Source organism: Sylvia atricapilla, chromosome 28, assembly GCF_009819655.1.
Source record: "Sylvia atricapilla isolate bSylAtr1 chromosome 28, bSylAtr1.pri, whole genome shotgun sequence".
Classification (NCBI taxonomy): domain Eukaryota; kingdom Metazoa; phylum Chordata; class Aves; order Passeriformes; family Sylviidae; genus Sylvia; species Sylvia atricapilla.
In genome coordinates, this window is record NC_089167.1 from 2,210,544 (window position 1) to 2,226,334 (window position 15,791).

At 42.8% G+C, this 15,791-nt stretch overlaps 1 protein-coding gene across 1 annotated transcript in view; it reads left to right on the forward strand.

Moving 5' to 3' along the window:
* EBF2 (EBF transcription factor 2) overlaps positions 1-15,791 on the forward strand; it is a 122,867-nt gene that overhangs the window by 88,195 nt on the left and 18,881 nt on the right. Inside the window, exons 7-8 of the mRNA XM_066337356.1 lie at positions 1,452-1,533; positions 13,987-14,104. Coding sequence (XP_066193453.1) covers positions 1,452-1,533; positions 13,987-14,104 — 200 coding nt within the window. The remainder of the gene's footprint in view (positions 1-1,451; positions 1,534-13,986; positions 14,105-15,791) is intronic.

Sequence of the window (15,791 nt, forward strand, 5' to 3'; positions counted from 1 at the left end):
AGGCCTGGCTCACCTGGGACTTTAACTTACTGCAAAAGCAGATTTTTTTTTTTTTTTTAAGGAAAGCACTCAGCAAGAGAAATAAATAAATAACTTGCTCTTTGTATTCGAAATCAATTCTTCGGCTATTTATTTTTTTCTTGTGGCCCCACTCTTTTTTCTCCTTCTAAATCTCTCTCGAAGCCTTTGATTTATTTTTTTAATTACAGTTGTTGCGGTTCAACCCGTCTTGTCTGACAAACAGCAATGGGAAGAGGAATCACAGAGAATATTTTCACTTGCAGCAGAGGATGCCAAAAAATTTCTTGCTTATGCCTGAATTTTGAAGACTTGTTTGTTTTGCTCTAAATCCAACAACCGTGGCTTTTCACACAGTTTCTTTACCTCTGAAATGTCCAGATTCCACCAGGAAACAAAAAGGGCGATGTGAGACAAAATTTGCTTTTCCTCCGTGGATGTGAGACAAAAATTTGGTGGAGTAGCTCAGGGGGAAAAAAAAAATAAAATAAAATTCCTGCTTAATATTCCTAAACTCTAAAATCTCCTTGCAGCGTGGGATGAGTCACCAAAGAGGCTGGAGATTCCACTTGGGTACATGACAAGCTAAACTCTACAGAATAATAAACCATACGAAGATGGGTGTCTGTGACAGGGCAAAAAATAATTGGCAGGAGAACTTTGTGGGATATTAATGGGCTTATCTGCTCGGGCAGCGTGAGCTGTCATGTTTCACTTGGAGCTTGTGTTTTCCTTCTCCATCCTCAAAACTCGAGGTAGGAATAATCTGGGCCATTGGCAGTTCTGCTCCTCTGCTTTAGTGACTGAATCTTCAGCAGAAAAAATAATAATAATAATTTAAAAAAAACAAAAAAAACCAAAAAAAACAAAAACCAAAAACCAAACCAAAACAAAAAAACCAAACAAAAAAAAGAAAAAATCCAAACACCATCATCTGGATGAGACCTCATCAGGTTCTTCCCTGAGCTGGGTTTGCTCCTGGGTTTTTTGTACATTCCAGGGTCTTTCCAAGGTTTATCTGCCTCTGAGTTGCCCTGTTGGTTTTGTGGTTTCCACAATACCATCGTCCTTCCGTGTTGTTTTGTGGAAAAAATCCCTCCAGACAGCCAAAGAGAGACCTTGAACGTGAAGGAGAGATAAAGGGAGAGACTAAAATTTGTGTGGTCAAAGTGCAGAGAGGGAGAGGGCTCAGATCAGAGGAATTACGTTCACTCTCACCACAGTGGATTTCAGCCCCACTGCTTCCCCTTTACCTGTTGGGGTTTAATTTTTTTTTATAAATTCTGTTTATTAGAGTTTGGTTTGTTCGTGTTGTGATAAATTCCTGTCAGAATCACCATCATGCCAATCACCTCATGGCCATTTTAAACCAGAATAAAACAACACCTTTTGCTCTGCTTAACAGAAGTGACGTTGCTTCTTTATCTTTCCAGGTTCTTCCTAAAATTTTTTCTCAAGTGCAATCAGAACTGCTTGAAAACAGCAGGAAACCCCCGAGACATGAGACGGTTCCAGGTGAGTCTTACAAGGCTCAGCATTGACCTGTCTGTTCTTTTCCTTTCCCATCTCCTCTCTCCAAAGAAACACAATGACAATCCACAAAAAAAAAAAAAAGAAAAAAAAAAAAGCCACAGCAGACAGCCTTAAAGTTGTTTTTTTTCCTCCATTTGTTGTGTTTAAACCTTTTTTTTTTCCCATTTTTTTCCCCTCTTCCCTCTTTTTCCACCCTGAGTCCCCAGGGGGAGTGCTGCACTGTACCAACCAGCAGTGGATATTTGATTTGACACCCTCGGGCAAAGCACTCACACATCCAGCTGCCCACAGCAGGGATCGTGCTTGTGATATTTAGATGCCTCAGAATTTTTCAAAGTAGCTCAGTACGTGCTACACAAGCAACCTCCTCATTCTCTATATTTTTTTTCCCTTTTTTTTTTTTCTTTTATTTTGGCTTTCTAACACTCTCACATCCTCCCTTCAGCTTTATTTTCTTTCCTTTTTTTTTTTTTTTTTATTTTTATTTTTAACCAAAACAACAACAAACCAAGAAGCTAAACTAGTGCTGGTCACTTTAAGATCTCACAGCAAAAAAAACAAAAAAACAAAAAAACAAAACCCAACAAGCCCCTTGGGACCATGACCCAGCTGCTTTTGCAGTGAATTCTGCCACTGGTTCCATGGGGGTTGATGGGTTGGGAATTCCAGCTCACACAAACCCCTGAGCAGCTGGAGTGGGGAGAGCAGAGGCAGGCAGGGCTCTCCTGCCCTCACTTTTTAGGCAGCTCTTTTATTTATTTTGATTAATAAAAAAAAAGGCGTTTCTCACCTGTAGCTCAGCCCAGGTGTTGAGGCGTCAAGGGGATGGTCCAGCTCTGACAGATGGGATGGGCTGTGAGGTCACCTGGGAAAGGAGGGAGGAAAGGGAGAGAGGAAAGTGGGGCTGGAGGGGAGAAAAAAGGCTGGAAGGGAAGGAAAGTAGGGATGGAAGGGAGAAAAGAGGCTGGAGGGGAGAAAAGTGGGGATGGAAAAGAAGAAAGTGGGGCTGGAGGGGAGAAAAGGGGATGGAGAGGAGGAAAGGGGCTGGAGGGTAAGGAAAGTGGGGCTGGAAGGGAAGGAAAGAAGCTGGAAGGGAAGGAAAGTGGAGATGGAGGGTAAGGAAAGTGGCTGGAAGGGAAGGAAAGAAGCTGGAGGGGAAGGAAAGGGGCTGGAAGAGGAGAAAAGGGGCTGGAAGGGAAGGAAAGGGGCTGGAAGGGATGAAAGTGGGGCTGAAGCTGATTCTGAGGCAAGGTGGAGCCACAGCCATGGAATCAGGGCCTTGAGCTGTGCCCCAGTTTTCTGGGTGACCCTCGATGAGCCAATTCCCCTCTTTTTTCATCTCTGATGCCAAATGGGGCTGCTCACCTTAGTGAAACTCTGCTCTTGACCCAGGAGAGCCTTGGGGCACGTCCCAGTCCTCTGCCAGCCAGAGGCTCCAAAATTCACTGATGGAGCCCAGGAACAGCCTTGAAACTGCTGCTTGTTCCCATTATTATTGTCACTGTCCCACACGGTGAGACAAACCCTTCTCTGACCCAGAGATGGGGCAACTGAGAGGTCTTTTAAAGACTTTTATTCCATTTTCAGACTCGTGTGAAGGGTGAGACAATGCAGATGTTACAATTCACACCATCACACACAGAACCCAGACTATTTCCAAATTATAAAATATTATAAGTTTGGTTATTTTTGTTGTTTGTTTGGTTGGGGTTTTTTTGGTTTTTTTTTTGTTTTTTTCCTATCAGCTTTTGCCACACAATGCTGTCGATGCCTTTAATTCAATCATCTTTTAAAATACCCCCCATGGGTTTGGTACAATGCATCTTTCATGGTTCTATTTCTCCAAAATATCTGGTTTATTTGCAAGGCCATCACTTGAAACTTGTTTCTAGCTCAATTTCCACCTCTCCAGCAAAAACTGGATTTTAGCTCACTGAGGGATGTGTGGTTTTCCTGGAGATCCATGAGAAGGTGACATCCATGGATTTGGTACTTGATGGCCTCTGGCTTCATATTTCTTTTTTTTTTGGTGTTCACTTGCCTCACTTTCCTCATTTATAAATGGAATTTAAACTCCACAGGAGTTTGCAGAGTTGCTGCAGACTTTCCATCAAAATGTGTTCTCACAGAAAAAGTGATTTTTATTTTTCTTCTGCTTCTGCTAGCAATGAAAAATTTAATGATTAGAAAAAAAAAAATCCAACCTTTCAACTTTTATGAGAAATCCCGTGAAACAAAAGCTTCTGAAAGCTCAGAAAAATTAAAGAAATGCAGGGAAAAAAAAATTTGTTAGCTTTTTGTTTGGAGCATGAAGAAATTTAAAGAAAAAATTCCTGACCAACCTAATTTTTTTCACCAGCAGTTTAAAGAGACTGCAGTGACTTCTTCACTCTGGGATTTTTAGAGATGATAAGACATAAGGAAAAAAAGAGGTGCTCATTGTTAGAGAATTTATAGTGAGGCTTTTTTTTTTTTTTTTTTTTTTTTTAAGTGGCAATTTCCATAAAGGAAAAAAAACAACCCAAAAAAACCAAAAAACCACCCCAGCAATTACTTCTCATCTGCCAAGAATTCAAAAAAAAAAAATCTGGAAAGCAAAAGAAAACCTCTTTTAGAGCATGTAAACACATCTTGTTGGCTCTTGGAGCCAGCCAGGAGAGCTGATTGTGGAATGTCAGGAAACATAAATACTCTGCTTTTTTTGGGGAGTTTTGTCCTGAATTTGTAAAAAATCATGCCCAGGACTCTCCTGATTAACACAGTGAGGCACTGCCATAATACACAGAATATTGGTTGGAGCTGCCAAAAAAAGAGATTCTGGTCCCAAACACGCTGGAATATTGGAGAAATTCAGCTCTGATTTCAAACCCCTGCTGGTTATTCCCTAAAAAAATCCTCAAATCCTTGGTTCCCATTAGAGGCTGAGCTGCAGAAGGAGTTTGGATCTGACTTTTTTTTGGGGGGGTGAGGTGGGCTGAGATCTCTTTGTGGTCTCAGAATTATTCTTGCTGTCTCCTGACCCAAATGGGGATGTGACAGAGCCCAAGAGCCTCCAGGGAAACCTTGAACAAGGAAACCTTGACCAGGGAAACCCTGAACAGGGAAATTGAACCAAATCTTGCAGGATGAGGATGGAATTCCTTCATTCCTCAGCCCATCCACCTGCCAGCCCTCCTGTAGGGGAGATATTTTGGCATTATTTCACAGGAGACAGCAGGATTCTTCTCCCTTTTCTTCTGTGGTTGTTAAACAAAAAAAAAAAAACCAGCAGAGAGAATCCTTCTATCAAAGTTCTCATTGAAATCATACTGAAATATGTTTTAAAATACAGAATTATTGAATGAAATTAAAAAATACTGAAAGCTTGGCCTGAAAGGGTCTGACCCAACACCATTTTTGCTCTTTAATGGAGCCTGAAGGAAAGCCCAGACCTGAGGCTTTGTTGGTGAGACACAAACACAAATAAGAGACGTGGAAATTGTGCCCTAAATGTGTGGAAATCATTCTGAAACATGATTTAAAATACTGAATTATTGAATGAAATGAAAAAATACTAAAACCTGGGCCTGAAAGGGTCTCACCCAACACCATTTTTGCTCTTGAAGGAAAGCCCAGATCTGAGGCTTCGTTGGTGAGACACGAACACAAATAAGAAATGTGGAAATTATGCCTTAAATATCACCAGAACCTGGCTTTGGTTTTGATCTGTGCCCCAAAATCAGCACTTTGTTGAGGGGAATGAGCTGGGATTGAACTCCTCAGCTGGGTTTTCTGCCTCCAAACACACCCAGCTGGGAAAGCAGAGCCAAGAGAAATCCAGGATTCTGTTTCTCTGTGATAACTCCAACTCCTCCTGCACTTCCAGCCCATGGGAGTTCATCCCCTTCCACTCTCAGTGTGAGAATTCAGTTCAGGGCCCCAAATTAATCAAGATCAAGCTTTAAAAACCACCAAATTCAGTTTAATTTTTTTTTTTTTATCAAAATGTCAACATTTTTCTCAGAGCTGCAGAACCGAAACCTTTTGAGACTAATTGCAGAATTCTGGAGATTTTGAGTGAGAGCAGGATCTTCCTTCAAAGCTGAGCTTTGTGCTGGGCTGCAGAGGTCAGCGTGGATAAAAAAAAAAAAAGATACCAAAAAAGTGGCTCAAATTGCTCAAATTTGACACCTTGGGAATAACAAAGCTCCGTGTTCCAAAGCAAATTAACTGTGATGAACAGGAAGGACAATAGGCAAAGACAGCTTGTTTTCTGTCTGCCTCCTGGTTTCTAAGGATAGCATCATCATTTCCTGAAAATAACCAAAGTTAGGAGTGTTCTTGAACTCTGCCGTGGCTTCTGGACACTTCTTTTAATTTTTATTGGTTGTTTTTTTTTCTTTTTGATGGGGTTTTTTGGTGTTTTGGGAGGGTTTTTTGGGGTTTTTTTTTTTTTTTTTTTTTTTTTTTTGTGTGTGTGTTTTGTTTTGTTTGTTTTTTGTTTTTTGGTTTTTTGGGTTTTTTTGTTGTTGTTTTGTTTTGTTTTGTTTGGGTTTTTGGTGGGTTTTTTTGTTGTTGTTTTTGGTGTTTGTTGAATTTTTGCCTTTAAAACTTGGATCATTTCCTTTTGCCTGCTGCTCGTGGCACGTGGTTTGTCAACAACCCCGAAAGCCAAAAGTAGGGAGGGAAAAAAAAATGACTTGAAAATATGAGTGATCTGTTTGCACACTTTGGACGTGTTCATTCCCATTTTAATTGTGAATATATTCACCAAGGGAGGAAGGTGCAGAGTGGCCTGTTGGGTTTGAAAGGACAATTGTGCCAGGGCAGGAACCTGTGGGCACAGTAAAAGCAGGGTCAAAAAACCACAGGGCAGTCAAATGGTTTATTCATTTCATCATTTAATTCATTATGTTTCGGTCTTGGGCCATATCTAAGACCTGTGTTGGTTTTTTATTTTTTTTTTTCCCCAATAAATTATTTGTACAGCTGTTGTTATTAAGTCCCTCCTTTTGCGGACATTTCCAACCACTTCACTGCCCTTATGCAAAGAGAATTCTGCAGCAATGATCATCTAAGTGTGCTTTAATTTCTGTCTGTGTTCTTCTGCAGCACTCAATATTTTCATTTTCCATGGGGCAGTGCTTGTCAAACCTCCAGGAGACATCAGGATTCTAATTTTCTTCTGTGGTTGTTAAAAAACCCCCCAAAACCAGCAGATAGAATCTTTCTAGCAAAGTTCTCATTTAAATAAAACTGAAATATGATTTAAAATATTGAATTATTGAATGAAATTTAAAAAAAAACAAAACTGAAAGCTTGGCCTGAAAGGGTCTGACCCAACACCATTTTTGCTCTTCAATGGAGCCTGAAGGAAAGCCCAGACCTGAGGCTTCTGTGATGAGACACAAACACAAATAAGAGACGTGGAAATTGTGCCCTAAATGTGTGGAAATCATTCTGAAACATGATTTAAAATACTGAATTATTGAATGAAATGAAAAAATACTAAAACCTGGGCCTGAAAGGGTCTGACCCAACACCATTTTTGCTCTTCAGTGGAGCCTGAAGGAAAGCCCAGACCTGAGGCTTCGTTGATGAGACACAAACACAAATAAGAAATGTGGAATTTGTGCCTTACAATGCATCCTACTGAGTTTTCCTGCATTGGAATGATGGTTTCTCATGACTGGAAAAGTGTCAAATTAATGCTTCTGATTAGAAATGGGTGTGAAGCTGCACAGTTTGGGCTTGGCTTGGCTCTTCCCCAAAGTTCCAGGCACTGGGATCCAGTGTCCAAACCTGGCCCCAGCCTCACTCCCAGAGCCAGCACAAGATTTAGATATTTTGGACTCTACTGGTAAATTATGAAGGGAAATTAAATTTGGAGTTTCACATGTATCATTAAAATAAAAAATAAAAGGGGGGGTTGAGGAGAGAAAGAGGAGGAAAGGTCACATTAACACTGTGCTGTAAATTCAGTGCAGCTCCAGCTGCCTGAAGAGTTGTGGGTTTTTATTATAATTCTTTCGTTTGGAGAGCAACACCAGCTGCTTTGTGATCCTGTTGACTACTGGAAATTTGCTTTGATATTAAGTAGAGCTTCAAAAATACAATTAAATTCTCTTCCCTCCCCTCCTTTTTTTTTTTTTTTTTTAAACCAAATGCAAAGAGTTTGTGCTGTTGAAAACTGTGTTTTACATCAGAAGTTAAGGAATGTGTGATCATTATGTTAGTGAGGGTGTTTTTCCCCCTGTAGTAACATGATTTTCTTGTGAATCACTACTCCAGTGTCTATCAGTGGCTAAAGCAGGGGAGGAGAATCTTTCCAGAGTTAAAGGAAAGGGAATATTTCTAGAACTGAGGGATACTTTCACAGTTACTTGATGGCTGCCCCAAACCCATAGAGATGGAGCAATATGTCCTTGTGAACTTAACTGAAGCAAACATCGTTTATTTATCAATTAAAATATTTCCAAATAAAGCTGCTGGGTGGAAAACTGAGGCAAAAAAAAAAAAAAAAATCGTCCTAAAATCACCTATTCAAACACAGGCTTTGAGTTCAGCTCCTCTGCAAATATTAGGTAGGGCTGTGTTCCCAGGGAGGGGTCCTCCCAGGAATGGAACATAAATAAAATAAAATAAAATAAAATAACAAAATAATAAAATAAAATAAAATAAGTTAAAATAGAATAAAATAGAATAAAATAATAAAATAAAACAAAAAACAATTTTTAAAAGCCCTTCACTTAATGAGGAATTCTCCTGCAGAACTTGACTGAAGCCCAACGATACTTTAATGGTAACGACCCCTGTGTAAAGGGGGACAATAATTCTGTGGAATTGAGATGAAGCTCTTCAGCTGAAATGCTTCAGCTGAGACCCGGTGCTCACACATTAGGCTCCTGTGGAGTGGGAATTGTGCTTCCTGCAGGAGCAGAGTGATTACACAGGTCCTGCAGTGCCAGGGAGGGGCAGCAGAAACCGGTACCAACAGTGGTCAGCTTTGAACCAAAGCCCCCTTTTTTTTTTATTTTTTTATTATTTTTTTTTTTCTAGGAGCTAAAAGAGAGAGAGGTCAGTAATTGGCCTCTGTTTTCAGCAGAAAAACATGACACGGAATGTTTCCTGGCAGGTACTCCCCCTCCTCCTCTAGATGCTCTAGGGAGGAGGAGAAAGGAAAAATAACAAGGTGCATCCCTGGGGAGGTTTCCTTCCTGACCCCGCAGTGGTGGGATCAGTTCATCATCAGGCACGTGAGCAAAGCTGGGATTTCACCCAGCCCCAGCTCTGGGGGCTCCGTGTCACTCAGGGAGATGGAAAATGATGATGAGGAGGGCTGGGATGATGTTGAGAGTTAGGGATGTAAGGAGCAAAAAAAAAAAAAAAAAAAAAAAGGATGGCAAGGATCAAACATCAGTTTTGGGAATCCTGATGGGGAAGGCATGGGTCAGGCTGGGATGTGGACAGGGAGCTGCCGCCAGGGGTGGAATACATGGAATAATCATCATGGGGGTGATAATAATCATAATTTCCCCAGTATAAATTGTAAAACCAATGCAGCTGGTGGCAGCAGAGCCTGGGCCTGTCACTGGAGGGGACAGATTTGTTCACTGGGTGCCGAGTGACCCACCAAAAGGTGATTTTGTTATTTTAGGTTCTGGGTGAGTAAGGGAAGGACTGACTCAACTGCAAGAGGGAAAAAAAAAATACTCGAGGAGCTCGATGTGCTCAGATCTAAAGGCCAAATATCCATGAGGAAAGAGAGCTCCCAGAGTGATGTCTCATCCACGAAAATCCAACCACAGATGAGATCCACTCTGTTCACACTGCCAGCAGAAAGGAGGGGCATTTGTTGCATTGGTTCCTTGTTTGGGCACAATACACTGAATTAACTGCAGCCAAAAGGGAGCAAAATTACATTGGAACAGGTGCAGGAATGGGTCACGAAGGGTTCAGGGGCTGGACAAGGGCTTGGCTCAAATCCTTGCACTGAGGAGAGATGGAGCCTCTCTCTGAAATTACCCTCAGGTAGGTCAGGAAGGGAAATGATCATTTCAAAGCTGATGTTCAGTATGAACTGACCAGGAATAAATCGAGGCCGTAAGCCATAAATTCCCTCATCATCAGGCTTTTAAAACAAGCTGAGTGTGGAAGGCAGAAGGTGAGGATGGTGTTCAATGGTTTTCTGAAAGCAGCTCTGTGGTTTGGCTGTGGATAATGGCAGGACAGGAGGTGGCAGTGACCCAGAAGTGGTGTCCAAGTGTCCCAAAAACTTGAAAACTTTTTGGGGTGAAGGCCAAGTGCCCAGTTTGCCCTGTCAGCCCCCAGTTTGGAGGCTCCTGGAGAGGATTTCCCAAAGAATTCAATGGAAGTTTTGAGCACAGGGAGGCTGCAGGCATTTTTCACATTGTTTATCTTATTCCTCATCCAGCTCTGAAGCAAACCCCGTCATATTCAGGCTCTCCTCCTGTGTTACTCCCTCATCCAAAATTCCTACTGACATCAATGGGAGCCCTGCCCAAGCCCAGGAAAGCAGGATGAAGCCTGACATCTTCCCTTCCACTCATCTGGAAAATAATAATAATAATAGTAATAATAACAATAATAATAATAATAATTTAAAGTCCTCACAGCAAGTTTGGGTTGGTTTTTTTTAAAAAAAATAAGTTAAAATAACATGGTGCTGTGACTAGAGAGTTGTAAGGGAAAGTGCATCAGGAATGCAATATTGTTTCCAGATGTACAATGTCATAAAGGATTTTTTCCACACTTGGAATGGGAACAGGAATTTTTTTGAGAGAGATCATTTACACAGTGATGAGATATGTTACATGCAAGTAAAATGCCTGTATGCCTGGAATGCTTGTACCATATGTCTAAATAGGTGTCTGTGACTGATAGAGATTTTATATCTGGGCATGTGAAGGGATTTGCATATCTGTGATCCATTTTAGAATATAAAAATACTGATATAACCTCGTTGTGGGGAGGGAGATCTGCCGTTCCCAGGTGAAGGTTTGTAAGGAAACACAACCCCTGAGCTGTGCAGGAGGGGCAGGGCAGCTCAGAGGAGCCTGGTTTAATGTGCTAAAGACACTTTGGCTGGATGTCACGGGAGGTGAACCCTCCCCGTGGGGTCTGAGCCAGGATTGCAGCTCAGAAATCCACCCGGGGAACAAAAACAACGCGGGGATCCAGCTCCAGAATTTCTCCAGGGCTGCTGGGGAATCTCTGGTGTGTGCCTGTGGCCTCTCAGCTGAGGAGCAGACCTCTGCAGGTTGGCAGGGACGACCTCAGGGAATGTGAAAACAGCCCAGAATCCTGTAATTCCCTGAAACTCCGAGGAAAATGAGAGCTGTGTTGGGAAGGATGAAGGAATACCACATTGCCCTCTCTATTTCTTTCTTGCTTGCTGTCCTCTGAAACCCCAGCAGAGGTGACAGCTTGATCCAGGTTTGGGGTGGCACAAAATCTGTAGTTTTTTGGCCCTCAGCCTCAGTTACCAGAACCCATGGCTCACCTGACCTGTTTTGTTGTTCTCAGATTAAATTTGACCCTTTGGATTAAATTTTGCATTAACAAAGGGTGTTAGGTGAAAGATCATCCACTGAGAAGAGGCAAAGAAGCCAAATTATCATCCACAAGAAATGTTGCCATCAGAGCAAGAATAGAAAAAATTCCCCAAAACCATTTTCCAGCACCGTGGGCAAAAGTCAGAATTTAAACCTCCAGGGAAGTTTGCACATCACCTTTCATCAGCACTAAATACAGAGGTGTTTTTTGTTTTGTTTTGTTTTTAATGGTTTTGGACTATTTTACGATGTTGGGAGAACAAGTGCTGTTGATAAATACGTGTTCAGGAGGGCATTGGCAAAAAATTGCACAGAAATGGTTAACAAGGTAATGGCAAGAAACGTTGACCTTGATTTGTTTGGCTAAGATGTAAAGATTTTTGAAGGTCAAAGGTGTTCTCATGTAGTGTTTTGGAGCCTAACTGTGTCTGACCCTCTAACATTAAGCTGCTGTGGCCTGCAGTTTTGAAGAGTGAAGCAAACCAGGGGGAAAAGAGGGAAGGGGGAGAGAACAGGAAATGGAGTGAGGTGTTTCAGGAAGTTGTCAGGAGTTGACTGATTGATTCCAGATGGAAAGGGTCACCCCTCGTGACCCAGGAAATACTCACTGGGGGAAAGCAGTTGGCTTGTGAAAGGGAAGGGCCTGGGAGTTAGGGACCATGGTGGAATGCACATTCCTCCTCCTTTTATCCATAAAACATTGGGGTTTAGCCTCCAGAATAAAACAACTGCATTGTGATCTCCACCAGGCAGAGAGGGAACGGCAAAGTGAAGGAGTTCGGTCAGTTTGAGGTCCATGATCTCACACGTCCTTTCTCCGCACCACGGATGAGGAGTTGGGCAGTGGTGGGGTCACAATTACAAAGCTCTCTGCTGAAATTCAAGTTACAGCAAAAAAAAAATTTGTATTCATTAACAAACTTTGGGAATATTCTGCTCCAGACCTGAGCTTTGCACCTGGTCCTGTCCATGAGAATGTTGTGTCTATCCACCCTGGGGGAATTCACTGTGACAGGCTCTGGCCGTCCTCTCATGGATGGGACAGGTGGATAAACATGGAACCACGCATGGAGAGAGGTCTGCAAGTGCTAGAAGGTCTAGAAGGTCTAGCAGGTCTAGAACCTTCCATTTCTGCTGGCTCAGGGAGCAGAGTGCTCAACACTTTTCTTCTGGTCTGGTTTTTGCCATTACTCTGCCGTTGCTGTGGGGTTCTCTACATCTACTGCCAGAACATGTCTCTTGTGCTGTCCACAACCCAAAGGGTGACTCCAGCCCTGAGCTGTGCTCTGGGACAGGGACAGGGAATAGCTGGAGCTGTGCTGGGTCAGGCTGGAGAGCAGGGATGGGTTGGACTTTGGGAAAGGTTGGATTTTGGGAAAGGTTCTTCCCCCAGAGGGTGCTGGCACTGACTCCCCAGGGAATGGGCACATTCCCAAATCTCCAGAGCTCCAGGAGAGCTTGGACAGCACTCAGGGGTGCCCAGGGTGGGATTTTGGGGTGTCTGTGCAGGGCCAGGGGCTGGGCTGAATGGTCCCAGTGGGTCTCCTTTCCTCTGAGGACATTCCCTGGTTCCATTCTCTGTGTGAATGTTGCAGCCTGGCTCTGTCCTCTCTTCCTGGGAGCACGTGGGTGTGGATTTACCCCACTGGTGTAAATGAGCTCAGCGATGTCTCTATCCCATAGTGTAACTGTATATACAAGACACACTTTTAAATTTTTTTTTTTTTTTTTTACATTTGGTTGCAATTTAAACACTTGTCGTAAATATTCCAGACACTGGAATAATTCAGGCCTATTCCCCTTTGCCACAGTGTGCTCTGGGCTGGCCAGTGAGAGACTAAAATTTATTTCCATTGTTGAAGGGAAAATAATGAAGTGCATCTGAGCGGGCTCAGCTATGTCATGCGGGAAACGTTCCCTTTGGATGGAGTCACACCCCACCCTGATGGGAGTGAGGAAATCAGTTGGCACACAAAAGCAACACATTCTGTGACAAGAATGCTTGAGAAGGATCAGAGTACAGGATGACAAGAGCCTTTTGGAATGAATTAGGGTTGTCTCAAGAAAGAAAGTGTTCTTTAAGCTCGCCTAAGCCTGGGGAGGGCAAGGTCTCTCCTGCTCTGTACTGGAATAGAGTTTTATCAACAATTAGAGTTTGATGTTCTCTTACCTCGGCTGTGACAGCTGAGGCTCTGAAAATCCAGGAACACATCCAGGGTTTGACTCTCCGTGGCTGTGCATTACTGTAGGTGTGGCAGTGGGATGGAATTAAACTCATTTACACCCACTGATGGTCAAAAACCACTCGATCAGAGGGCATCTTCTTTCGGGAGTTAAAACACTGTTTGTTTTCGCCGAAAGTTTGTGGTTTGAAGTCACATGTGTTTCTGGATTGATGGGATTTAGAGCTTTGGATACTGTAAAAACTAAAGTGGGATTAATTAACATCTACAGTTACTTCCTCTGAGAATTCAGGTTGGAGCCCAGCGGTGGAGGTTGAGGTTCCAAACCTGCTGCTTGCTTTGGGGTGCTGAGGCTCAGATGACTTTTCAGGAGGCACTCACATGTCAAAACCAGGCACGATCTTAGGTCCTGTTTTCATGGATGGAAATACAGGAGCAGGAGCTGGGTCATTATACAGTGAGGCATCCCCACAGCCCACAGGACACTGTGTTAAATGCAATTAATGCACTGAACCAAAGCTGAAAACATTTACTCCCCTTCTTGTAAGGCCCTGCAGGGTATGCTGCCATTTTGCAAAACAAGAGGTTTGGGCCGAATGAATAATCAATCCTTAACGAGCTGAATTTCGAATAAATCGTTTACCTGGATGGTTTTTGGAGGTTTTTTTTTTTATCCCTTTCTCTTTCTAAATATCCAGGTGGTGCTATCAACAACGGTGAACGTGGATGGGCACGTGCTGGCAGTGTCTGACAACATGTTTGTGCACAACAACTCCAAGCACGGGAGGAGAGCGAGGAGACTCGACCCCTCGGAAGGTGGGAGCTCTGTCTGGAGCAGAAATTACCCATTCTTCCATCTCTGTTTGTTTTCAGGAGGGAAGGAGAGCTAAGGGGGAATTGCAGAGCCTCAGGGGGTTTGGGGAAGGCAGAGGCAGGAAAACAGTGTCTACTGCATGCAAAATATGATCCTCCTCGCATCTGAGGGACTGGCTCCCCCTCCCCCTGCAATTTATTAATTAGGATGTACTGCGAAGATGAAAAACACAGAAAACACCAAGTATTATCTAAATTTCAGCCCTCTCATTCAGCTGGGATAGATTTGATTTCAGGCAAATTAGGCGAGATGACATCTTAGTTAAACAGAGCCGTTCCAGCACAAAGATGTGTATGAAAAAGTGTCACTGGTTCCCTTAAACAAACTGTGCGCGGAGCCTAACGATGCGCAGAGGGAGCTGACACTAATTGATGTGAGTTTGTTTGGCTAAGCCAGACTCATGGCCAGCTCCACGATGGGTTGGGGACTCGATTCAAGCAATTACAAATCCTCGTATCTGTTAAGTTTCAAAACGTTCAAGCCCCTCCTTCTCCCTCTTTTGGTTCCCAAAACATTCCGCCTCCCTCGTGCAGACGGTGCTCAAAAAAACAACTGGGAAAACGCCGAGAAATGCTCTCAGTGCCTGCTGCTTTTCCCTCTCCTGCAGCCACTGAAAGTGAGAAGAGCTGGTGATGTTAGTAGAAAAGACAAGCGAGGATATTATTTCATTATAATGTTTTGCTGCCCCACTTCTTAACGGTGCCCTGTATCAACCTAAAAGAAGAATTAATGAACTGGAAGAAAATGATTGAATCAGTAAAGAATTCAGAGTGGTGTTAATTCTCCCCCAGCGGGCAGTGAAATGGTAGAAGGAAAATCCCAGGATTCCTAGCCTAGGAAGCCATCCAGTTTTTCCTTGACTGATTGGATGTGATTGACTGGCTGTTCAAAGGAGTCTCATGTTTTTGGAGCGCTGCCAAAGTTCCCCTCCACCTCTGACCCTGTCAACATTGGGAATGGAGTGATGGATTGACTTTGGTTATGGCCTGGAAACCATATTGGGTTCCTGATGGGATGCATAGTCCAGAGGTCTTGAACATATGGAAGAGAGAAATAAAAATAAAATAAAAAAAATAAAATTACTCCATAAAATCAAGAAAATTATTAGAAATTATCTCCTGATACGAATTGGAGGAGACATTTGATATTCCCATATCTTCTTTCATCCATTGATAAACTTAATGAATGTGACTCTATCTTTTTTTTCTGCAGGGTTTGTGGGATCATATGCTAATGAGTGGGTGCTATTTTGTTTTTTTTAAGCAGCCTCTGCACAACCATTTAAGCGTTTCATTTTTACACCCACTACAGTTGGCCTATTAGGCTTTAATGACACCATGTTAAGTGCCAGTAATGAATAGGCGAGTAATTAACACTTGCAAAGGCAGAAAACACTCCTTTATTTATTTCTTTATCAACATCTTGGGGTTTTTGGAGTGGTGAGCAGCCTTCATGGGTGAATGGCTGCAAGGGACTTGTCCCAGACTCTGCCAGCAGCGGGAATTCAGGAATTCCCAACTGTGGATGGGTGAAGCTGCAATTTTGCATCACTTGGGATATTTGGTGCTCACAGGAATTGACTTACACCCTGCAAACAGCCTCAAAACTGTTGAGGGGGATTAAAAAAAA